The sequence below is a fragment of the Martes martes genome (assembly GCF_963455335.1).
Source record: "Martes martes genome assembly, chromosome: 15".
Classification (NCBI taxonomy): domain Eukaryota; kingdom Metazoa; phylum Chordata; class Mammalia; order Carnivora; family Mustelidae; genus Martes; species Martes martes.
The window spans coordinates 15,704,798-15,730,522 of record NC_137903.1 but is presented as its reverse complement, the minus strand read 5'-3'; the positions used below and the strand labels follow the sequence as shown (position 1 = coordinate 15,730,522).

General features: G+C 37.0%; 1 protein-coding gene across 2 annotated transcripts in view; it reads left to right on the top strand.

Moving 5' to 3' along the window:
- Positions 1 to 25,725, top strand: part of KCTD3 (potassium channel tetramerization domain containing 3) — a 51,348-nt gene that overhangs the window by 3,029 nt on the left and 22,594 nt on the right. For both annotated transcript variants that reach the window (XM_080824916.1, XM_080824917.1), the window contains exons 2-10: positions 964 to 1,017; positions 1,523 to 1,568; positions 3,665 to 3,738; positions 7,893 to 7,951; positions 8,221 to 8,301; positions 9,222 to 9,362; positions 9,786 to 9,876; positions 14,885 to 15,075; positions 25,041 to 25,156. In XM_080824916.1, the coding sequence (XP_080681042.1) occupies positions 964 to 1,017; positions 1,523 to 1,568; positions 3,665 to 3,738; positions 7,893 to 7,951; positions 8,221 to 8,301; positions 9,222 to 9,362; positions 9,786 to 9,876; positions 14,885 to 15,075; positions 25,041 to 25,156 (853 nt within the window). The remainder of the gene's footprint in view (positions 1 to 963; positions 1,018 to 1,522; positions 1,569 to 3,664; positions 3,739 to 7,892; positions 7,952 to 8,220; positions 8,302 to 9,221; positions 9,363 to 9,785; positions 9,877 to 14,884; positions 15,076 to 25,040; positions 25,157 to 25,725) is intronic.

The window sequence follows — 25,725 nt, the reverse complement described above, 5'->3', positions numbered from 1 at the left end:
TTGGGCAGTGGATCCTTGTATCCTTCAGTTTGCCATTTACTGGACTTGGGTTTTATTTATTTGGCCAAGTCAGTGTCCTTTGTTGTAATCTGTTCCTCAGTTTTTCTTAAGATTCTGCTAAGATACACATTTAGGAAAATTTGCCATGGTTTCTTGAATGAACTGCTTGGATCCTTTCTTAATCTGGCTAATGGGCATGGGGACTGCTTTAAAGCAGTGATAATAATGTTAGATAATGAATGTGGAGGAACAAAGCTGACTCTTAGGCTCTGTTCTGTGTGAAGACCCGTAATGGCAACGGCAACAGGTAGTTGCTGCAGTAGGCTGCGATAAAGTCCGCCCAGAACTGGTGCTACTGAGACAATTTGGACATGATCAAGTGGCTGTTCACCTCAGAACAGTGAGCTACTTACTGAGCAGTTTTTGAATGAGTGAACGCAGCAAAAGCTCAAAAGATAACATAGGATAGAATATTTGGAAAAGCCTTTAAGGAGAAGGTATCATTTGAGTGGTGTCAAGAAAATGGATGGAGGTAAAGATACCGAAATGGTAGGAAGCTCGAATTGTCCGGGGTATTGAAGTATTGTCTTACTGATGAGAAGACATTCGTGTTGGAAAGATGAAACAGGACCCAAAGATAATTTTGAGTGTTACGTTGAGAAGTTCGGATTTGTTGTGATGGACTTACTGTTGATTCTTCAGGAGATGGGCATGCTGGAAAATAGGGTTTTAAGAAGCAGTATATGTCAGTGAGCTAATTATTTGATTTTGTTGAGAGCCCTTTGAATAATCTTAACTCTGAATTGAAAGTGGAGAAATTTTAAAATAATGAATGTGCAATATATGTAGCTATAGTTGTGTAACAACTTTTAAATTATTACCCAGCATATTAAAGCAGGTTAGCGGATATTGAAATTTCAAATCATGTCCTTATTTATAATAACGGATAATTTTTAATTACAGATTTAGTACCTCAAGACAAACTCTTATGTGGATTCCAGATTCTTTTTTTTCCAGGTATTTCATGTAATTCTTTAATACCATTTTTTCAAAACTTGATCATTAAAATAATAAAATTTTCCGGTTAATGTTTTTATTTCTTGGATAAAAAATCTAAACTCTTGGGGCACCTGGGTGGCTCAGTGGGTTAAAGCCTCTGGCTTCGGCTCAGGTCATGATCCCAGGGTCCTGGGATCGAGCCCCACATTGGGCTCTCTGCTTGCTGGGGAGCCTGCTTCTTCCTCTCTCTCTCTGCCTGCCTCTCTGCCTACTTGTGATCTCTCTCTCTCTGTCAAATAGATATATATGTGCTGCTGAAGCGAGCACTGTCTGTCAAATAGATAAATAAATAAAATCTTTAAAAAAAAAATCTAAACTCTTAAAATAGAATTAAAAATTTTTTATTTTACTTTGGAGACAGGATGATTCATTTGTATTGGTCTTTGATATTTGATATAGAATTAGTACATTTTATTCATAGTCAGATTTTAAGAACTAACTTTGGCTTATTCATGTCTTCTAGTTTGCTGAGTGGAAGAATTTCAACACTTCGAGATGAAACTGGTGCTGTGAGTATAATATGTTGATATGTTTGTAAACTGAATCAATTAATGCTTACAACGCTTGACCCTTATTATATAGTGACTCTAAGAAAACAAACAGAAAAGCTAATCTTGTAATAACCGCTAAATGAAAGTGACATATATGTACTTAAAAAGCTTAATTTCTTGTTGTATATAGTTTTTCTATAGTTAATAGAAGGGAATTCTAAATGGAATAGTGAATATAACAACTTAAGTAAGTATTTATGATTAGAGGGACACAAGGATATGAGCTCACATTGTCCGGAGAGGAAGTACTTTTATTTTTTTATTTTATTTTATTTTTTTAAAGATTTTATTTATTTGTTTGACACAGAGAGAGAGAGAGATCACAAGTAGGCAGAGAGGCAGGCAGAGAGAGGGGAAGGGAAGCAGGCTCCCTGCTGAGCGGAGAGCCCAATGCGGGGCTCGATTCTAGGACCCTGAGATCATGACCTGAGCTGAAGGCAGAGGCTTAACACACTGAGCCACCCAGGCGCCTGTGGAAGTACTTTTAATCAGTAATTAAAACTTTAACAATAAAAAAATAAAATAAAATAAAATAATTTAAAAAAATCTTAAAAAAAACGTTAACAATAAATAGATGAATATAAATACTAAAATATTTTGATACTGAGTTAGAATGCTAAGATTGTTAATTAGTGAAGTCCTGCAATTTCTTTTTGTTGGAGAATAACCTGAAGAACTTGTACAGCAATGGAAAAATGAGGGAAGGAAAGAACTACTAGGTTTTAGTACAAAAATACTGGTTTATACATTTAAAAAGCAGTTAGAATGTGTGCAGCATTGTATATAAAGTAAATGGCTAGTACTCATTAAAAAAAAAAGCTTTCTATTTGGAGGCAACAAACTGGCCAGAGGTATTTATTTGCTGTGATGGGATTTACATATGAAAAGCAGCAAAAGCGGGTTTGTCCATATGAGATTATAAAAAAGATAACAATAATAAGATTCTCTAAAGGGATCTGTGGTGTTTCTCCAGCTTCTCATTGGTTCTAATGAAAACAAAAGCAAGAATTTATAAAGTTAGAACAGCCTCATTCATTGTATAAACATAATCACAGTATAAAGAGCTTTACTGTAAGCTACCATTCCCCTGTCTAGCTGACTAACCTAAGCTTTAAGAGGTGTTCAGTTTTATGATCCATACTTTTATAATTAAATCAAAATAACATTGGTATACATTCCCGTAGAAAGTTATCAGTTATATGTTTCATATTTTCTAAAGCATTTTATTTTCTTGGTATATATTCTGTGGTTTTAAGAAATGTTTTTTGTTGTCATCCCCCATCCCTAGCTTTTGAGGAAATTGGGATAATAGGATATAAAGGTGTTAGGAGAATAGTATTCTTTTCCAGTTTTTTTTTTTTTAAGATTTTATTTATTTGAGAGAGAGAAAGAAGAGAGTGCACTGGAGCAGGAGTGGAGGTGGGGCAGGGACAGAGGAGAAGCAGACTCCCCACTGAGCAGGGAGTCCCACACAGGGCTCAGTCCCAGAACCCCGAGATGATGATTTGAGCCAAAGGCAAATGAGTAACTGACTGAGCCACCCAGGTGCCTCTCTCTTCCAGTTTTGACAGCAATGTGCCGTATTTACTTGCCTTGATTACCCCTGTGTTATAAAAGTACATTGTTGTTTGAATGATTCACATAGGAATCACAAATAATGTCACTGTCACCAATAATTAATATAAGAAGGTATTACTTGTGCGTGATGTTCTTGAAATATTTACTGAATTCTACTATATTTCAGATAAAAATTTTCCCTCGGGTGTCCCTTTTACCAGAGATAACCAATAAATACATGCCATTTTTCCTACAAATTAAAATATTATCAGTATAATAATAGGTTTTTGGGGTGGGGAGACAGTACTATATGACATGCACAGAATTAGAGTTGCGTTCCAACTTCAGAAGTATTCAAATTTAGGAGTGGAATCAAGTAAATATAGTAGTTAAATAATTTAGTGTTCGTTCCCTAAGTTTGTATTTCACATATTTATGTTAGTTTATTTTTAATTTGAAAATAAAACAATTCTTAAAAAATAATTCTTCTTTTATAGATATTTATTGATCGAGATCCAGCAGCATTTGCACCCATTTTAAATTTTCTTCGGACAAAAGAACTAGACTTACGGTAAGAAATGCATCCTTTTAAAGTAAATTCTTATTGATAGGTATGTACTTCTGGTATATTTTGTGGAGAGGAAGGTCCCCCCCCCTCCCCCCCGCAAATTATTTTTGCTTGAAAGTTTTCTCCAAATGAAACTCAACAGAGACCATCCTATCCTCCCTCTTCTCTAGACTACTCCTAGCAGCTTCCTAACCAGTTTCCTGCCTTTAGTCCTCCATTCCTTTGCTTGGTTTTCCATACTGTAGCCAAGATTACCTTCTACAAATACAAATCTCATCTGGTTGCTACTCTGCTTAAAACTCTCATTTAAGGGGCGCCTGGGTGGCTCAGTGGTTAAGCGTCTGCCTTCTGCTCAGGTCATGATCCCAGGGTCCTGGGATCGAGCCCCCTGCTCAGGGAAGCCTGCTTCTCCCTCTCCCATTCCCCCTGCTTGTGCTCCCTCTCTCACTCTGTTTCTCTCTGTCAAATAAATGAAAAATCTTTAAAAAAATCAAAAAACAAAAAACAAAAATCCTCTCATTTAATATATTCTTGGATTAATGGCTAGGGATTTGGGACTTTATTGTTTCTTAAGACTGTCTGTGCTCTTGCCTCTGCTGAATTTCTCTTGCTTTGATAGTTTCACCCCGTTCCGGTCTTCGCTTAATCCAGACCTCTTCAGTGATCTCTGCTGTGTCCGCCTAATACAGGTCTTCCTAGTTTCCTATCCTGCTACCACCACAGCATTCCTTACATGTATTCCTTATCCAGTAGTCTCTCTTCTGTTCTACTTTAATTCCAACAGGGCAAGCATTATCCTATATATTCCCAGGATCTAACATGGGTTTTTGTAGATAAACGAATGACCACTTAAACTATTTCTTTAACTTTGTAACTTTGCCATAGTCTGGATTCCTACCAAGAATTTATAATCTAATTTGAATTTTATTATTCTTTTATTCTGTATATTCCCAGTGAACTTTCACTGAGCATCTCTTTATACTTTTTTAGATACAGTTTTTAAAATTCTAGTTGTTTAGGGGTGACTAGCTGGCTCAGTTGGTAGAGCTTGTGACTCTTGGTCTCAGGGTTGTGAGTTCGAGCCCCACATTGGGTGTAGAGATGACTTAAAAATAAAATCTTTTAAAGAAATTAAAAAAAAATTCTGGTAGTTTATTTTACCTGCTTCTTTATAATACTATATGATTTTTGACTTATGTTTGCTAGAATACAGGTTCCTTAAAGGTGAACAGTTTTTTGGTGTAGTTTGTTTCCTGGGATTTTTCCAGTGTTAAAATAGTGCATATAGTAGCTTTTCAATAGATTATATATTTTCAATATATTATCTATTCAATAGATTTTCAATAGATTCAATACTTATTGAATGAATAAAAAAGTTCATTGGAGCTTTTTGTTTGTTTTCTTGGTCTAGATGGAAGTGGCATATAAATTACTAACTGCTTACTTCTTGAGTAAAATTATTTTGACCCCTAGCATTTGATTAAAGAAGCCTAAATTTACTTCTAGTCAGTGTCCTTGTTGATTAATCCACCATTAGATAACTCAGGAAAGTCAGAACTAGTTAGAATTAAATATCTGCATTTATTGAGTGTTCTACTTGTAAATTGCTGCCCTATTTCACTTAAAGAGGCCTAGCAAGTTAGAATTTTCTGAGTGTTACCTTTTGAAAGAAGATAGGAAGGGATTTTAAAAATACTGTATTCTAATTCTCTACCCTCCATAAAATTCTTGTGATGCCCTTATCACACTTAAAATTACATGTTTGTTTTCTTGTCCTCCTCAGGAGACTGGAGTTCTCAAGAACTGCTGTGTCCTGAGCCACCTTGTAATTAGCCAGTCTACTCTACTGTTAATACAGAGGGTATTGAACTAGAATAAGAAAGGTTTAACTGTTTCTGTGTTAAACCAGTCACAACCAGTGACAAATAAAAGAAATTTAATACTGCAGTTGCATATATTTATGAAACACAGGAATTTTTTTTTTCTGGAAAGAGTTTTTCAGAGCAGTTTTCAGGTTTACAACAAAATTAAGAGTAAGAAAAGAGATCTCCCGCGTATTTCCTGCTCTGGTCGCACACATATGTAGTCTCTCTCACTATCAACATCATAACCACAGAAAACTCATAGTTTATATTACAGTGAACTCGGGGTGTTGTGCATTCTGTGGGTTTAGACAAGTGTATAATGACCCATGTCCATCATTTTAATATCGTGCAAAGTACTTTGACTATCCTAAAAATCTTTTGTGCTCTGCCTGTTGATCCCCACTCTGTGCAACCATTGATCTTTTTATTAACTCCTTTTCTAGAAAGTAATATATTGGGAAAAATACAGTATGTTGACTTTTCAGATTACCTTTTCTTTCACCAATACCACACTGCTTTGATTACTATTAGCTTTACGGTAAATCTTGTAGTTGGGTACTGGCAGTCCTCCAATTTTATTCTCCTTTTGGGGGTCTTGCCTCTCCATATAAACTTTAAAATCAGTTTGTCATTATCCATAAAATAACTTGATAGAGTTTTGATTAGGATTTAATTGAATTTTAGATGAAGTTCAGAGGAACTAACATCTTCAAAATACTGAATCTTCAATCCATGGACATGGAATACCTTTCCGTTTGTTTAGTTCTTTGATTTTGTTCATTAGAGTTATGTAGTTTGCTTCATATAAATCTTGCATAGTTTTTGTTAGATTTATAACTATTTAATTTTTTTTTTTTTGCTGCTAACATAAGTAGTATTGTATTCTTAATTTTAAATTCCATTGCTCATTATTGGTACATAGCAATTGACGTCTTTATACTAACCTTGTATTCTACAACCTTACTATAATCATTTATTAGTTCAGGAGATTTTTGTCTATGTTTTTGGATTTTTCTACATAGATAATCATGCCATCTGTGAATAACCGTTGTATGTCTTCTGTTCCACTTTGTGTGCCTTTATTTCACTTTGTTGCTGTATGGCATTGTTGAGAATTTTTACATCAGTGTTTATGAGAGATACTAGTCTGTAGTTTTCTTATAACATATATGGTTTTGGTATTAGCATAATGCTGGCCTCATAAAATGAGTTAGGAAATATTCCCTTGTTTCTTTATTCTGAAAGAGATTTTAGAGAATTGGTATGATTCCTTCCTTAAATGTTTGGTAAAATTCACAAGTGAGTCCTTCTGGGCATGTTACTTTCTGTTTGGGAAGATTATTAATTATTGATTCAGTTCTTTCAGTAGATATAGGTCTACTCAAATTGTCTCTTTTTTTTCTTGGGTGAGTTTTGGCAAAGTGTGTTTTCAAAGGAATTGGTCCAGGTCCATTTCATCTAGGTTATCAAATATGTGGGAATAGAATTATTCATAGTATTCTTTAATTGTCCTTTTAATTTCCATGGAATCTGTAGTGATGCTGACTCATTTCTTTCCAGTTAATATTTTTTAAGTAAGGACAAATCATAACTGAAGCCTAAAATGAACCATTAGTATTGTAAACTTTTTTTTTAAGTCGTAAACTCTTAATCTGTTGTTTTTACTCTTCGTTTTCATATTATTTGACTGTACTGTAACATCTGGTTAGCCTAACCCTTTCTAAGGCTAGTTTTTTCCCCCTCCTCTTACTTTATAGTTTGCTTTTATTTTTGTTCTAATGAGAGGAGAACCATTTATCTGAATTTCTTTGTTCAACGAATATTTATTACGTAATTATCATATACAAGCACTATGTGAAGTATACAAAAATAGAAGGAGGTCATGCTTGTAGGGAGCTTTACAGTGTAATTGGGGCATTTAAAATATGTGTAGAAATAATTACTATGAAAATAGAAAAGCGATTAATGCCATACAAGAATGATTTCTACTCGTTTGCCTTATTAGGTACTTTACTGATAATTAACTTACGCTAGACCTTTGAAGCCCCAATCTCTAAGTCACCCAATTCATCTGCACAGGAACGGTTTTTATGTAAGGATATGTTTTTGTTGGCATGCAATTTTTTTATTTAGACATTTAAAAATGACTGAAGATACTAGGAAAAAAGTAAGTTTTAAAGCCTTATACTTTTTCCACATTAAGAACCTAGTACTACTACTTCCGCTTCAGATGATAATCCAAGTTGCTGCTACTGGGGGATATATATCACTTAATCTGGTTTTTCTTTGTAGGGGAGTGAGTATTAATGTTCTCAGGCATGAAGCAGAATTTTATGGAATCACTCCATTAGGTATGTGTTGTCCTGATATTTTATATTTATGATTTGACCTTTCATGTAGCAAACTTGCCTAATGAAATATATTTTATACTAGATCCCGTTTTTTGATGGACTAGTTCAGTGTGCTTTTTGTGGTTTTTCGTAGTAAATAGATGTCAACTGATTTAACTTAAACATTTCCCTTTTCTTTCCTTATCCTCTTGAACTAGAGAAAATAAAAATGGAGTACTGTTTTTCTGTTTGCATGTGCTCTTGACAAGTTTGCTTTGAAATGTTTTCAGTAAGAAGGCTTCTCTTATGTGAGGAATTGGAGCGCTCGTCTTGTGGCAGTGTCCTTTTCCATGGTTACTTGCCTCCGCCAGGTACTTCTCATTGATTTAGTCTTCTAAAAAATGGCTTTTATCTGTAAGCAAGTACAAACATGTATATTAGAAAATCTCTGTTTTGATTATTGAGTTTCTCATGTAAAAATATACTGGAAATGTTGCGAACTTCAAATTTAACGGAAGTCATACTGTATGTTAGAACAAGGTTGTGCTAGACTTTTTCTTTTCCGTAAAAGGCCAGACAGGCTTGTGAACTACAAGCTCAGTTCTGCCATACACTCTATGGAAATAAATGGGTGCGACCAGTACAGCTTTATTGACATAAACAGCCGTGGCCCATTGTTTGCCAACCCCGATATCAGAGCACTGGTTGTCAGTCAGTTGTCCTTTTGGTAGAACCCCGGGAGCTCTGCAGAAATAGGTCAGTGTACAGGAAAGAGGCAGTGAGTCGTGTGTCATCCCCGCCCCAACCTTGGTCAGTTAATAGAGTCTGCCTTCACCTGTGTTAAGGTGGGCTTCTGAGCAAGATTTCCTTCCAAAAAAGACTCCCCTGTCAAATAAAAGACATTTGACAATAAGCTGTAAAGAAGTTGCCATGATTAAGTTGTACCTCACACAAAGCTACCTTACGGTAAATGTGAACACTGGCGATAGACTGAATGAATTAATGATTGAGTTCGGTAACCTAGAGCTAGATAGAATGGAATGCAATATGATAAATCTTCATTTTATTTATCACATAAGATGTTAAATATCAGAAATCTGTTGAAAGAACTTAATTCATTTTCATTTTGTTGTTTTTTATGGTAATTATTTGCAATAAATTGCTATATTGGAAGATACATTTTGGCTATGATGAAATTCACATTTGTATATTTCTTTGTTACCATATAAAATTCTAAATTTTTAGTAGGTGGAACTTAGAAATAAATTTATCTTACTGTTTCTTTTTATAGGTATCCCCAGTCGTAAAATAAACAACACAACTAGGTCCTCTGCTGGTTCTAGGAATGGCCTGAATTCCGCAGAAGGTGAAGCTCGGGGGAACGGAGCCCAGCCTGCTCTCTCTGGAACAGGGGAAGAGACTGTGCGGCTAGGTAAGCAAAGGCTGCAGAAATAGACAAAAATGCATATGTTTTTAGTTCTGAGTGACACTGAGTAATTATTTTTTAAAAATGTTATCTTTGCCTCATTTTCCTTTTTAACATTTATATCTTGAAAAGTCTTGTTGAACGTAATTTTTATTTCAGAAGTGTGTGGTGATCTGTTTGCTCTCAACCTCTAGGGATTAGCAAACTTTTTATGTAAAGAAACAGACAGTAAACATTTCGGCTCTGTCTGAACTGTTCAACTCCGCCATTGCAGCGTGGAAACAGCCAAGGACAACATGTGAACAAATGTGCATGTCTGTTTCAGCAAAACTTTATCCAAACAGGCAGAAGCCTAGAATCAGCCCATGGGCCATGGTTTAGCATCCCCTGCTTTAGAACATAAAGTATTTCTTTTTCGAAAACCAACAGGATTTCCTGTGGATCCACGAAAGGTGCTAATAGTTGCTGGCCATCACAACTGGATCGTAGCTGCATATGCCCATTTTGCTGTGTGTTACAGGTACTGTATAATTAATAATTATTTGATTGTGGAGAGAGGGTGGTTTTTAATAACTGTGATTTTATATTTGTAGACTTAAGAGTTGCTTGTCATTTTTTTTCCTGCATATCTTGCCTACTTCTGTATCTCTTCATTGGATTTAGTTTGTTTTAATTTTTATAGCTAATTGGTAAGATTTACAGATAGCCTTTGTCTATTTCCCACTTGCTATCAACCGATACAACTAAGCTATCTTGAATTTACTTTTTTTTTTTTAAGATTTTATTTTTTTATTTAATAGATGGAGATCACAAATAGGCAGAGAAGCAGGCAGAGAGAGAGGAGGAAGCAGGCTCCCTGCTGAGCAGAGAGCCCAATGCGGGGCTTGATCCCAGGACCCTGGGACCATGACCAGAGCCGAAGGCAGAGGCTTTAACCCACTGAGCCACCCAGGCACCCCAGAAGTTACTTTTTTTTGCTTATTATATACAACCTCTGAATCACATAACTATTGTACTAAATGACTAGGCAGAATTATTAATGTGAGCCCTGTGATTTTCTGTGAATAATGATTTCAGTCTTTTGTACTCTATACTTGGAGGTAGTAAGACTCTGCGTTGGTCATGACTACCAAATAGTTGGGAATGAGGTAGTGAAGCAAGACAGTTGTGGGGATAAGTGATACAGTTTAATATCTATAATGTGTGAGACTCACACAGACACAGTTTGGTTTTATTAATTCTTGCATTCTCAGAAACTAAAAGAGAATGAGGAAGAGTGTAGACCAGTGATTTTTGTTTTTTAAATTGGGGAAGGGGTAGGATTCTTAGTTCAGAATCACTGCAGACAATGCTATGATGACAGAATGGTGTAGAAGCACATAAATGGTTGTGATATTGTAGCTTAGACTATGATCCCACTTAAGTGCTGAAAAATAAAATAATATGTAAACATTTTGTCACTGTTGAGTTTAGATAAGAAAAAAGAACCATAATAGGGTAAAAATATTTAATAAGTCTTCTAAAGTTTATAGATACATTTTAAGAATCCAGATTTAGGGGCACCTGGGGTGGCTCAGTGGGTTAAAGCCTCTGCCTTCGGCTCAGGTCATGATCCCAGGGTCCTGGGTTCGAGCCCCACATCGGGTTCCCTGCTCGGCGTGGAGCCTGCTCCCCCTCGCCCCCCGCCTGCCTCTCTGCCTAATTGTAATCTTTGTCTGTCAAATAAATAAATAAATAAAATCTTTTTTTTTTTAAAAGATTTTATTTCATTTGACAGAGAGAGATCACAAGTAGGCAGAGAGGCAGAGAGAGAGAGGAGGAAGCAGGCTCCCCGCTGAGCGGAGAGCCCGATGCGGGGCTTGATCCCAGGACCCTGGGATCATGACCTGAGCCGAAGGCAGAGGCTTTAACCCACTGAGCCACCCAGGCGCCCCTAAATAAATAAAATCTTAAAAAAAAAAAGAAAAGAATCCAGATTTATTTTTTTAATCTAAGTTTATAATAGGGTTGCCATGTGTGTAAAAAAGCCTTTTGTAACGGTAGTCTCTGCTTTATGTTTTCATTGCAGTAGGGATTCAGTGCCAACTTTTCGTTTTGAGAGCATTGTATGTTTTTATTCCAGTTAGCAAATCCTATGGAAATGGCTTTGGGTGATTTCTTTGGGGGATGACTTTCATATGAAGCAAGACTGATTTGAAAGAAGGATTTTTTTTCCTTAGGAAGTGTTTTGAACTTAACTTATGGATCTAAATTGAGAAAACTGTTTTAGACTTTACTTTTTAATTTGCTCAAATATCATATACATATTTTTATTGATAAGGAATTCCAGAGGAATTACGAAACAATTATAATAAATCCAGGTGTAATTTATGTTACTGCTTAGCAGTGCTAAAGATTGCTACTTGCCAGACAGGCACAGAAGCATGCAGTTAAATTACACAAAACTTTACTCACTGAATGACAAATACAAAAAGAAGGATGTTGTTACATCTTCCACTCTTTGCGTTTGCCTTTGACCATGACCTACCTTTGCTTTCACTGGATGTCACCGATGACAGACTAATATGCATAGTGACAAAGGAAAACAATTGAGGATATATTACATTTCCTCATGTACAGTTAAATCATTTAACACAGTGGCAATAAAAAGATTTCAAAAGAAATACTCAGATTATTTAAATAGCATAGTCTTTTCCACAAGTTGTTTTTCTACAGCTTTTTGTATTAATAAATTTAAAACCCTAAAAAATGAAATAGTACTTGGAACCAGTGTGTTCTCACCTAGATTCACTGATTTTCTACATTCTCAGGCTTTATTTTTATATATATTTATTAATGAAGAGTTGTTTCCTTTTTTTTCCCAAAGATTTATTTGAGAGAAAGAGAGATCATGAGAGGGAGGGGCAGAGGGAGAAGGAGTCTCCAGGAGACTCCATGCTGAGCACAGAGCCGGACCAGACCAGAACAGACACGGGGCTCCACATGGGCCTTGACCTCAGGACCCTGAGATCATGACCTGAGCCAAAACCAAGAGTTGGTCACTTGCTTAACTGTGTCCCAGGCGCCCCAGAGAGTAGTTGTAAATTGCTGCCCTCTTGGAGCTTGCATTTCTTTTTAGACGTTTAATCATGTAGAATTTACTTTGGGTTTATGGTGTGAGATTTAGGAATCTCTTTTCTTTTCTTCCAAGTGGGTAGTAACGAATTATGTTCTGGTTATTTATCACATAAATTACCTTATATATTGAATTTGAACGCCCTTCTTTATTTTGCTTTATATTTATATGTATACTTGGGTCCAATTTTAGACTGTCTTCTGTTTTTCTGATATATTTTATCTATTCCCATACAATTTGACGTACAGTATGTTTGCATTAAGTTTCAGAATGTTGTTGGACATGACTCCTCCACTATATTTCTTTAAGATTATGATGTGGAAGATGCATAGCTGTCCTGATTTCATAGTGTTGGTTCAGTGGGCAGGAGTAAGGAGATGGAGTGCTGTTCAGAGCTCATTCTGTCTTGTTTTATGTTTTTCAGTTTTGTATTATTTGTATGGAAAATCGTAAAGCACATTTTTTTTAATCTTTGTATTTAATTTTAACTTAGAAACAAAAGTATCATATCAATACAGTTAGATTTTCTAATTGTTATAATCACTTTCAAATATGTTGTCCTGATTCTTTTATTCTTTTTGGCATCTCTTTATTTTATAATATCTTAATTTCTGTAAAGATAACTTCGAAGTAGAATCTCTGCGAAAGGTTAGGTCACATACAGTTTTGTTATATTTCTGAATTAATGATCACAAAATCACATCATTCACCTCATTAAATCAATATAGCATCTCTTTATTGAACACTGTTAAGAGCCTGGTATGTGCTCGCATCCACGTAGCAGCGTATTGTCATTATTCTTGAAGTGCTGGCAGTCCCTGCTTTGTGCCCAGTTTGGGAGTTCCTAAGAGCGCCTATGTTTCATACCTCAATGCTTGTAAATGTTTAGTTTATTAAATGATTATTTCTCTTTGTTGGTCATAACACATCCCATCTGGTGGCCAAAGTGGGTAATTGCAGATCATACAGTGCTTAGGAAAAATTGTACACTTTCTTCAAAAAAATTGTACAGTTTCTGTGTATTCCTTTGAGGTTAAGGAAATCATTAGTTACTGAAATTAATAAGGCCAAATTGCATTTTTTTGTGAATTGTGGTTGTATTACTTTAGCTTACATTTTTACACAAAAATGAACCTGAAGCGATTCCATTTAGGTCTTCCGGTAACCATCATTTATGAATACTGAAGTTTGTTTTTTTGTGATGAATATATAAATATATATATAATATATTATATATATATTAGGTAATATATAAATGAGAACTTACTCTCCTCATGGGTGCTTATTCTCTTTAGGTAAGGCAAATAAAAGCTTTATAGTTAGGTAATATATAAATATTAATATACTTATATATTAATATATAATGTAATAAATTACATTATATATTATATATAATATATATATTACATATAAGTGATATATATATATATATATAATATATAAATGAGAACTTACTCTCCTCATGGGTGCTTATTCTCTTTAGGTAAGGCAAATAAAAGCTTTATAGTTTTGTTTACATATTTTTTCAGTAACTTTAAAAATAGATACTCCATTGTTAAAGTTTATGTCATCCCTTATTGTGATTGCATAACTCTTAAGTTCTGAATGTATGAAGGCTGGCTGTGTAATCATGCAGAATATGTGTCTGAAACTTAAATTCAGATAAGGCAGAAAAAAATTATTAAAAATTTATCAATATGTTTTTTAGAAATTAAATATTAAAAAGCATTTATATTCACTGAACTCCAAATCTGAACCTTAGTAGGCCTTTATTTATGGGGAATCAATAGACTCATGAAATTTTTTCATTTAGAAAGAAACCTTTAAAATCTAAGGGTTTCCAAAGCCCTACCTTTTATTCATTTGGTTGCCCAGGATTTTGGAATGCGTAGTGGTGTATACCAGATTACTCCTTTATCTTGGTTTGCCTGGATAGACTGTTACCTGTTATCTGAAATACCAAAAAAATAATAGGTTGATTGCAGGTAGTTTCAGTTAATGTCTGAGTAACTGATTAATTAACTGAAAGGAATAATAATTATCCTAAAACTCTAGTTTTTATTGACCATTCCTGTCCATAGATGATGATGGTAGCACTTTTCTGTGTAGAAAAGTTAAAGATATTTTTTATTTTATTTTATTTTAGCTGTTAAAACTTTTTCCCAATTTGAAGGATTTTTCTGAACTTTTCTTTGGAGAAACACAGAACTCTAGTTTCTTTTTAAGTGCTTTATATGTCCTGTGTGGATAAATATAAGGTAGCTTAGAAATAACGGTCTGGCTTTGTAGAGGAAATACATGAGAAAAATTTTATATTTAATAAATATAGCTGTGATTAAATTTTTTGGTACAGTTCTTTGTATTTGCTTAATTGCTGCTGAGTCTAACTTACGTTTCCATTCTTACTTAACAGAATCAAAGAATCTTCAGGATGGCAACAAGTGTTTACAAGTCCGTATTTGGACTGGACTATTGAGCGAGTAGCTTTAAATGCAAAAGTGGTTGGAGGTCCACATGGAGACAAAGACAAAATGGTTGCTGTTGCTTCAGAGAGTAGCATCATCTTATGGAGTGTCCAGGATGGAGGGAGCGGAAGTGAAATTGGTAGGGAAAACCTTGTTTATGCTACCTTTTGTTGATACATATAATATTCTGAACTTTAAGAAGGATTGCCCATCTTTATAAGAACTAACCTGGACTATTACTTAGGAGAGCTGCCACATCATCTTGACAGGGTTCAGTGATAATAGGACCACCCCATATGAGAGGAAAGATCTGGAAGAGGGGGAAAAGTGTTTTGGGTGCGAGGATAGAATCTTTTTACCAGTATGCTCTAGCTGAAACCTGGCCGCTTTATGAGAATGTGCTTTTCCTGGATCCTGGTTAGTGATTACTGCTTTCTCTCCAGTTCCTCATGCTTTAGGGCCTGAAGATAGGTAAATAACTTTCTTGCTTTTCCTCATTTGTTGCTTCGAGACCAGATATTCTCAAACCTTTTAATCTCAGAACTACTTTGTACTCTTAAAATGTCATTCAGGACTACTAAGAGAGTTTGCTTGTGTAGATTATATCTTCTGTTACTTAGCATAATGGGAATTAAGACTGACATTTTTATAAATATATATTAATTAGTTTAAAAATAGCAATAATAAACCCATTGCATGGTGACATGAATAACATTTTAATGAAAAATTGCTTTGTTTTCCAAAAACATTAGTGAGAAGAGTGGCATTGGTTTACAGTTTCGTAAATCTCTTCAATATTTTATTGAGTTCTGGCGCCTGGTTGTGAATTTGTGTGCTGCATTATGCTTTTTGGTTGAACTTTATGAAGAAAATTTGGATTTATGCAGATATGTAGTTGGAAAAAGCATTTGTACGGTCTTTCAGATAACCATGGACATTCTTTTTTGCTACTGTCCTAAACATGAAATCATGTCAGTGAATTTTGCATACTGTTAAATTAAAATTCATCAGTCTGTTTTATACTTTGAACGAATCTTTTATCCATGCATTTTGTGACATCATGAATTGGTCATTTGGAAAATGTTGGTTTACTGAGTTACGTAGATCTTCCAAATGTTGATATATTTCATTGTACAATATCCCCCTTAAAAAACCCCCCAAATCACACTTATTACTATAGCCACTGACCACATCCCTGAATTCTTACATATTGGGAAACCATCACATTGACTGTGGCAGAAAGTTCTCCAAAATTCTAATTTTCAGTTGAGACATTGAATTTTTATCATTGAAATAAAAGCTTACTTTGTTCACTTTTAAGGAAAGTCTACCAAGTACTCAAATCTGACTTAGAAGAATTTGTCATCCTTTCAAATAAAAATGGTATTCTGCGAAAAGAACAGCTAGGTTAGCTCTCAGCTCCAGTGTCCAGAAGATGCTTTTTCTTGACACATAGTGCTTAGTCACACAGAAGAGTAAGAACACATACCAAATTAAGATTTAGTATTTACTAAGTGAAGATTTAGTTAGTACAAATTTTTATACACACTGCTTCATCGAGGACATTCTGAAGTTAAACTGGGCTTTTTTTCTTTCCTTGAGAGTGTGTGGCACAGAACTGAAAGATTACTGAACAGTTTGGTTCCCCTCATTTCATTCATGCTAAGATGCCTGCCATTTTCACCGACACTGCTTTGTGCTGTCAGTGCAGCTGTCAACACGGATGTTTTAGGGGAAAGCATGAGATTCATGAAAGTTTTGAAGACGTGGAATATTTTAACACCACATGTGTTAGTGGCCAAACATTCACGCAAAAGATCTTTAATGACTGGCTGGGGCTGATGCCAGATTAATAGAAGTAAAATACCAGGGTCGGCTACGACCGGGTATTCATCTGTTTGTAGTCCTGCTGACAAGGTGTCACGTCTGCCACATCTTTAATTCAGGGCCTTCCTGTGTGACGGCAAAGAGGCAGCGCGGTGACCTCTTTCACTGACCTCCCATCTAGCAGGCATCGGCGTTGTCACGTCTCAAGGCTGTCTTGGCTTCGCAGCGCTGCTGCGCGCCTCTCCAGATGCCGCGGTGCCATAACTTACCCCGGAAGGTGCTTCAGGGCCTTTTTCATTCTCAGGGTGAAATTTTAGAACAGTTTCTGGCTTTTAAAGACTTTTTTTCCCATTTTCATTTAAAGTATTTTTTTTTTCTTTAAACTCTGAATATTTGGTCTCCATGAACCCACAACTGGCATTACAACAGTATGCAAAAATGTCCTGTTGCATAGAGCAAATACGGCAGGTGATCAACATCTATAAAGTTGAGGGGAAGGTGATTTTTATATTTTATATTTTAATATTTCTAATATTTATTTCCTGTTTGGCTCAGCGTTGGCCCAGGCCCCTTCCAGTTCACATATATTTGTTGGCCCTTAGGCTTGGGGGGTGCCGCTGTGGGTTGAGCAGGCACCTGTTCTAATGTTTTGGTTTTGAAGCCAAAAATCTTCAATAAGTAGATGAAAAATGTATTAAAATAAATTTATTTTAAAATATTTTAAACAGTTTCAGATAAGTTTTAAAAATTTATGAAAGTTGGTACATCTGGGTGTCTCAGTGGGTTAAGCCTCTGCCTTTGGCTCAGGTCATGATCTCAGGGTCCTGGGATGGAGCCCTGCATCAGGCTTCCTGCTCAGCAAGGAGCCTTCTTCACTCTCTCTCTCTGCCTGCAGCTCTCCCTGCTTCTGCTTTCTCTGTCAAATAAATAAGTGAAATCTTAAAACTACAACAACAACAAAAAACCTGTGGAAGTTTCCACAGCATTTTTAATAATAATATTGCAAAACACAGCAAAATGTACTTATTTTCTTGTTGTGTTTCTTTGTAGGCTCAAGGAAAATTTGGATTTTAATATAATTTATTGGACAAAAATGCAATTATAGAGATTATAGCAACTAAAACCGAAGACATCCAGTAAGAACATGGTGGAAGTATTTAGAACAAACTAAGTTAAGTCTCGGGGAAACTTACAAAGTTAGTTATATCCTAAAGCTACCAACAGAGACAATTCTAGAAAACATAAGAATAAACACACAGATTCTGTTAGCTGTCATCATGATGACCCCATCATGTCACGTAGTGTTGGAAGATTCCTCTGTACACTTGAGATAATGAGAGCAAAAAAGGTAAATAATTCTTTAATATTACATAAAATAGTCGTGACCTCTCACACTTCTAGAATGAGTCTCAGAGACCCACAGAGATTCACATACCACACTTTGAGAATTACTGTTCTAGACCATTTTCCTTCTTTCCCAAGTTCCCACCCTACCTCTCTAGATTTCAGATCTCATGCCACCTGGACTTGTACTTGGTGTAGTGTTCAGCTGCTTCTGGGTCAGTATCCTTTATTCCGTTGAAGTTATCACCTCTAGTTCCCCAGCTCAAAAGATTCTCTAACTACACCGGGATCTTCACTTATTATTTCCCTTTTTATCAAGTTTAGATTCTGTCATTACAGTCACCCTCGAACAGAGCCTCAGGTTTTCTGCACCACTTTCTTTGCTGTTTTCACCTGGAAAAATCCCAACCATGGCCAGATCCACCTTTCCACCTGAATAACTAAATAGGATGAGGGAAAAGAAATGCGTACACACACACAAAACAATACTTAGTCTCAATTCATGACCTCTACCCTGAAGTGGGCCTGTACATGCAACCCAGAAATCCTATGGCATTATCCTTGTCAGGTCTGTCACTCTCCTGAATGACTATTTCAGCCGCTTTTCTTTTCTTTAGACTTCTAACACTGTGTCTTTCTCATTGAGAAAATAGAGAACATCAAATCCTATCTGGCCATCTGCGTGTATGTGTGCTCATACACTCTAGCGTCCTGTTTGTCACTGTGATTAAATGGTCTCTGCTTTAATCTAAGGCCAGCTCTTTGTATTTAGCTGTAGACTAGATCCTGTTTGCTCTCACCTGTGCAGGGACATTGTTCCAGTAGCTCTTTCTTCATTCTCCTTCATTGTAAAAGCTCCTCACTCTTGGATCCTTTCCACCAGCACACAACCATGCTGTAATTCTCTGTTAGGAATAACAACAAAACTACCCTCCAGTCTCTTCCAGTTCTTGCTCCATTTTTCTGTTTTCCTGAAGCAGAAGGTAAGAGTGACCTGGTCTTGTTTCTCTGTCCGCTTCTCTTCTTTTCTGAAGTTGATCTAAGCGTTCTTTAGCTCACACTTCGTAAAACTGCTCTTGTTAGTACTGCCTGTGGTCTGTTCTCGGCTAAATGCAATGATCCATTCCTAGTCTCATCTTATTAAAACTTAAAGAGCAGTCACTTGATACATTTGATACAGTTAACGATCTTTTTGAAGTCTTTCCTCCTTTGGCTTCCAGGATACCTTGTAATCCTGATTTTTATCCTACTTCTCTGTTTCTTCTCAGTTCTCTTAATAGTTCTTCCTCATTTGACTGATTTCACAATGTTGGCATGCCCCAGAGTTCAGTCCTTGGATTTCATCTTTCTTCCGTATTTATTGTTAGTGATACCATAGACTAATGGCTTTGCATTCTGTTTGCTGATGACTTGCATGTTCGTATATCTCATGTGAACCCCTTCTCTTGAACTTCAGAATTACGTTTGTGTGAGGGGTCCCTAAGACCACTTTCAGGTTCAGTGATTTGCCAGGAGGACTTATAGGATTCAGCAAGAGATACTTAGAGTTATGATTTCTTACAACAAAAACATACAAGCAAAATCAGCATAAAGACATGGAGGGTAAGTCTAGTGGAAGCTAGAAACATTTCTCCAGCAATGAATTGTGACACGACCTGTGTAATGGCTACCACAGAAGCTCATTAGACACTTGGTCCCCAGGTCTGTTCCTGGGGCTCACACATAGGCACCCTCTGTCTAGCACATAATAAGGGTCCAGATTTCCAAAAGGAAAGCAGGTGTTCAGCATAAACCCCATTGTATACACATAGTTGAGGTTTTCAGCGTAAACCCCATTTATACATAGTTGAGGTTTTTTGTCACCATGGATTAGATTTACCTTGGTTGGAATTTCATGAGTGGAATTACATGGCGTGTATTCTTTTGCATCTGTCTTCTTTCATTGATCACAGTGTTTCTGAAATTCTTCCCTATTGTTGTATGTATCAGTGGCCCATTCCTTTTTATTGCTGAGTAACAGTCCATTGAATTAGCGTGCCAGAATTCGTTCGTCCATTTATATGTTGGTGGACATTTGGTTTATTTCCAACGCAGAGGTGTTAGGAATCCAAGAAAAAGTCTTTCTCTGGACGTGTTTTCTTGTTGTTTTGTGAATAGGTTTTCTCAAGGTAAATACCTAGCAGTGGATTTTCTGAATCATGAAAAGTGTATGTTTAGTGTTAGAAGAAATTTACAAACTTGTGTCCAAAGCAAGTGTACTATTTTACATTTCTGCTAGCTGGGATGAGCATGCAGTGATTTTAATGGTGGTTTTAATTACATTTCCCTGTTGATGAATGATACTGAGCCTCTTTTCATGTGCTTATTGACCATTTGTATTATTTCCTTTGGGAAGTCTCTTTAAATCATTATTCTCTTTTTATGAGTTTGTCATCCTGTCATTGATTTGTAATAGTTCTTTATATATTCCAGATTAGAGGTTTGCAACCAGGGTGCGGGGGGGTGTAATATTATCCCCTAGGGAGCATGTGGAAATGTCTGGAGACAGTTTTGATTGGCACAGCTAAGGGAATTTTCAGTGTATGTATCTCCCTGTCTTCCTCCCTCCCTCCCTCCCTCCCTCAGTTCCCCCTTCACTCCAAGGCCTATCCCTTTCTCTCCTTCTTTTTAGGACTCAGTTCTCTATCAGACCACTTGATACTGGCCTTGAGATCACTGAAGCACTATTTTGTTGTTTTCTATTTCTTTACTCCTCATTCTTTAGATAAAATCTTTTTTCTGTCTTTAATGTTTTTTACCTATTTTCTTCAGTATTCACTCTGAAGTTAAGCCCAACTAGTGAGTTTTTTGTTTGAGATATAGGACTTTTAAGCTCTAAAATTAACTCCAGATTCCATTTTAGTTTCTCTCCTGAGTTTTCTTATCTTTTTACTCATTACGGTCTACTTTTTATTGAATCTAACATATTCATTAAAGCTGTTTCAGTTTTTTGTTTTTGTTTTTTTTTTTACTTTAATTCCAGTATCTGGATGATGTTCATAGTTTTATTTTGGGTCACATTTTTCTGCTTTACATGTCTAGGAAGTTTTGATTTTATGCTGGTCATTTGCATGACACATTATGTAGGGGACATGGGATATCGTCTTCCTTTAAAATACGTGAGTTTTGTCCCGGCAGGCAGTTACATTACTGGAGGATCTTCCTGATCCTGCTTGGCTTGTTATGCTTCGTTAAGGGGAGGTAGTCTCCCTCTGCTCATTTATTTCTGGGCTTGGCTCCTTTTCAGGGGTGTGGTCCTTTTTCCCAAAGTGTTGGGTTTTTGGAGTCTCTACTGAGGAATATCTGAGGTGTTCAGCAAGGGTTCTCCATTCCTACTGAGCTGGAACTACTGGCGTCTACCTGTGTACTAACCTCTGTTACCTCCACTCAGCACTCAGTCCTGTGACAGCCTCTCTCTTCTATTTTGGGGGATGCTTCCCCTGCCCAGGTGCAGTCCGGCCTCTGCGAAGGCATAGGAAACCCCCAGGGAGCCTGTGGAAATGTCTGGAGACGTTTTTGGTGTCCCCTGTGCAACCTCTGTGGCATCCCCACTCCCATCCTGGTGCCCTTGCCCCCTCCCTTCTACCTCGCTCACAGGTTCTAGTTACCTCCCCAGCTGTGCACGCTGGTCTCCCACTCTTCCATTCAGGGAGAGCATCAGTCTACACTGGAGTCTCACCTCCCTGTGGGTGAATGCAGGGCTTCTCTCGGCTGTTTCCCAGCTTTCAGCCTTCTGCTGCGTGTTGCCCAATGTCTAAAACAGCTGCCTCATGGACTCCGGCCACTTTGCTGTTGTCGCCCCTTAAGGAATCATCTAATGCCGTTTTTATTCCATCCTGACTGGCAGTGGAAATCCTCCCCGACAGCTTTAGAAAAAAAAGTTTTAATGTTACGTATTCAAATTGTGATACACTGGTAATTATACAGAGAGAAATTAAGTGGTGATTTCTTTTTTTTTTTTCCCCCTTTTTTTCAAGTAGCCACTTGTAACAGACCCATAAGGGAAGGAGGTTTTGTGCCTTGCTTTGTTTTCAAAGGCCAGTGTGGTAGGCCGCTATGGTATGAGATGGTGCATAGTAATTTGTTCACGTCCAGTAAAAGAAACCATTTATTATTACAAATGTTCTTCAGAACTTGACAACACCATCCAAAGAAAATTGCTAGGGCTGCTATGTCCGTGATAGAGCACTTCCAGAGGTTGGGCTCCTTTCATTATAACCTGTATAAGGCAGCGTTGCGGGATTGCTGCTATAAGCAATATTCTGCTGAAAGGGTCCCCGAAGACGGGAGCTTGTCATTACTTGTACTGTGTCTTCCCTGTGGATAGTGGCCAAGATTGTTGAGCCTAAGTAGGAGTGACACTTTAAATTTCTTGAGATCATTCAGAATGTCTTCCTTGATTTCCCAGAACCTCATCCTTCTCTAGAGTAATGTTAGATGTTAGTTGGTTTTCTTGTTTTTTATTTCTACCTTTCACGTGGGCCATAGTCCTGAGTATAGTTGGTTCACATGTTCTGAACCATTGTTTGGCATCACAATTAAAAGACTTCCTAAAATTGTGTGTGAAATGATTTTCTGCTTTGAAGTGGCAAGCTTATTTCTCAGCTAATCTGGTTAATAGTTTATTAGTTTTTTTGTGTGTGTGTTGAGTGTTATTTTGCTGGGGTTTTTTTTGTTTTTTTGTTTTTTTTGGTTTACCAGTTGGTCTGAGATGGTATAATTCATGTGTATAAATGCATATTTTACATAAATTTTTAAAAATATATAGAAAGCATTCATAGCATACTTGCCCCCCGCCCCTTTCCCCGGTATTTATCAGTTTTCCTCCTGCTACAGGCCTGGGTTTTTCAAGATTGTTTAAGAATTTTCTTTCCTTGGGGCGCCTGGGTGGCTCAGTGGGTTAAGCCTCTGCCTTCTGCTCAGGTCATGATCCCAGGGTCCTGGGATCGAGCCCCGCATCGGGCTCCCTGCTCAGCGGGGAGTCTGCTTCCTCCTCTCTCTCTGCCTGCTTCTCTGCCTACTTGTGATTTCCATCTGTCAAATAAATAAAAAATCTTTAAAAAAAAAAAAAGAATTTTCTTTCCTTGGGGCACCTGGGTGGCTCAGTGGGTTAAAGCCTCTGCCTTCGGCTCAGGTGATGGTCTCAGGGTCCTGGGATCGAGCCCCGCATCGGGCTCTCTGCTCAGCAGGGAGCCTGCTTCCTCCTCTCTCTCTGCCTGTGTCTCTGCCTATTTGTGATCTCTCTCACTCTGTCAAATAAATAAATAAAACCTTTAAAAAAATTTTTTTTTCTTTTCTTTTTCTTTCTAAGAATTTTTTTGGGCGGGGGAGAGATTTATTTTTAAGAAATCTCTACACCCGATACAGAGCTTGAACTCAAAACCCTCATAGCAAGAGTCATGCTCCGCTGCCTGAGCCAGCCAGGTGCCCCTCGTTAAGAATTTTCAAGGTGGGGACGCCTGGGTGGCTCAGTTGGTTAAGCAGCTGCCTTCAGCTCAGGTCATGATCTCAGCGTCCTGGGATCGAGTCCCACATCGGGCTCCTTGCTTGGCGGGGAGCCTGCTTCTCCCTCTGCGTCTGCCTGTGCTCGCTCGCTCTCTCTCCCTCTCTCTCTCTGACAAATAAATAAAATCTTTAAAAAAAAAAAAAAGAATTTTCAAGGTGTTTTTTATTGCTGCTGGTTTTGTCTTGTATGTAGTAAAGTTCTGAACAGAAAGAGAAATACCTTGCACTGGTGTAAGAGTCAAAAGAAATCAGTTATCTTTTCTGGCTTAGGCTTTTAATACATGCACAGTTGGAATTAATTGGTTTGTTTCTTCAAAGCCGTATGCAGCATGTGTTCCTGTTACGTACTGTCCAGAAACAGCTGTAAAGGGACATAATGCCATACCAGGGTCACCCTAGAATTCTCTCCCTTAAATATTCCTGGGTCTTTGCTATTAATGGGGATATTTGCTCCTTACAGCCTCCTTCACCTATATCCCCTCTCCCCTTTCTTTGATTCCCTGGACTTGCCCATTCCCGATCCCCATTTGATGAACCATTCTCCTTTTAAAAAAAATTCAACTCTGGTGGCTTCTTTTCTAAGAAATATCTTCAGACCCATTTTCTTACCCCCATTTACTCCTCATAAATGTCGCTTAACCTTGTGCGTCCTTCAGCTGTTGTTGGATTTATGTTGTAATTGGTTGTTTGCATTTTTTTCTCTTCTAAACCGTAAGTACCTAGTAATACCCTGTCTTCTCATGTTGCTTAACTCCATGGCCTACTAAAATGAATTAAGTTGAGATCTGCAATGCTGGGAACCAAGGAGTTTAAAATTCTGAGTATAGTCCTGAATGGTTTTTTGTTTTGTTTTGTTTTGTTTTTTTAGTAATTTTTTTTTCCCTTTCTGTGTGTGGTGTGTGTGTCTGTGTCCAGATTTCTAGAAACATTCTAGATGGTTGAAGGTGCTAAGTCTGTGTCTTTAGATCAGTGGTTCCCACTTCATTAGCAAGCTGTAGCTAAATCTTTTACAGATTTTATAAAAATGTAATGGGTTTTCTGATTTAGCAGGCCTTGGATGAATCTTAGGATTTTTTTTTTTTTTATTTTACTCACTATAAATCTATTGGGTTATTTTGATGGTCACCCAAGTGTGGGAACCACAGCTTCAGAAAATACGGTGTTTTATCAGTGTGAGATTCCTCAGGACAGATTTTATCTGTGTTAGTTGTGCAAACTGCTAAGAGCTTGCTGAGTTTCTTGGTTTTGGTCCCCAAAGTGTCTAGCATGTCACTTACGGAAATGAAAACAAGTTTAAATTCGTCACCTTCATAATGTTTCTAATCTGGATTTTGAATAATTCTAAAGATAGTGACTGTTTAACCTCTTTATCTTTCGTTGTCATTTAAGGAGTGTTCAGCCTTGGCGTTCCTGTAGATGCTCTCTTCTTTATCGGTAACCAGCTGGTGGCTACGAGTCATACAGGGAAAGTGGGAGTGTGGAATGCTGTCACTCAGCACTGGCAGGTTAGTTTTAACTAAAGCATATTACAGAAATGAAAGTGTTTCTGAAAGTCGTGCTGATTATGTATTTGCTTTATTTTTGTGGAATTCATAGTGTCTTATTTATTTTTTATTGAGGTTTAATTAACATACATTATACTAGTTCCAAATGTATAGCATAATGATTTGGTAATTTGTGTATATTGCAAAATGATCACAGTAAGTCTAGTTAACATCTTTCACCATGTTCGTTTATATGGTTTTTTCCTTCTTATGATTAGAATTTTTAAGATTTATTCTCTCAGCAACTTTCAGATATACAGTACAGTATTAACTATGGTTGTCATGCTGTACATTACATCCCCATGACTTATTTTATAATTGGGAGTTTGTATCTTTTTTTTTTTTTTTTTCCAAGTAGGCTCCACACCCATTGTGGGGCTTGAGCTCACAACGTTGAGCTCAAGAGCCCCATGCTCTATGGACTGAGCCAGCCAGGCATTGATTTTTGGGCAGGGGGGCGGGGGCGGCAACTTGTATCATTTGACTCCCTACACCCATTTGGCCCACCCTCCACCCCCTGCCTCTGGCAA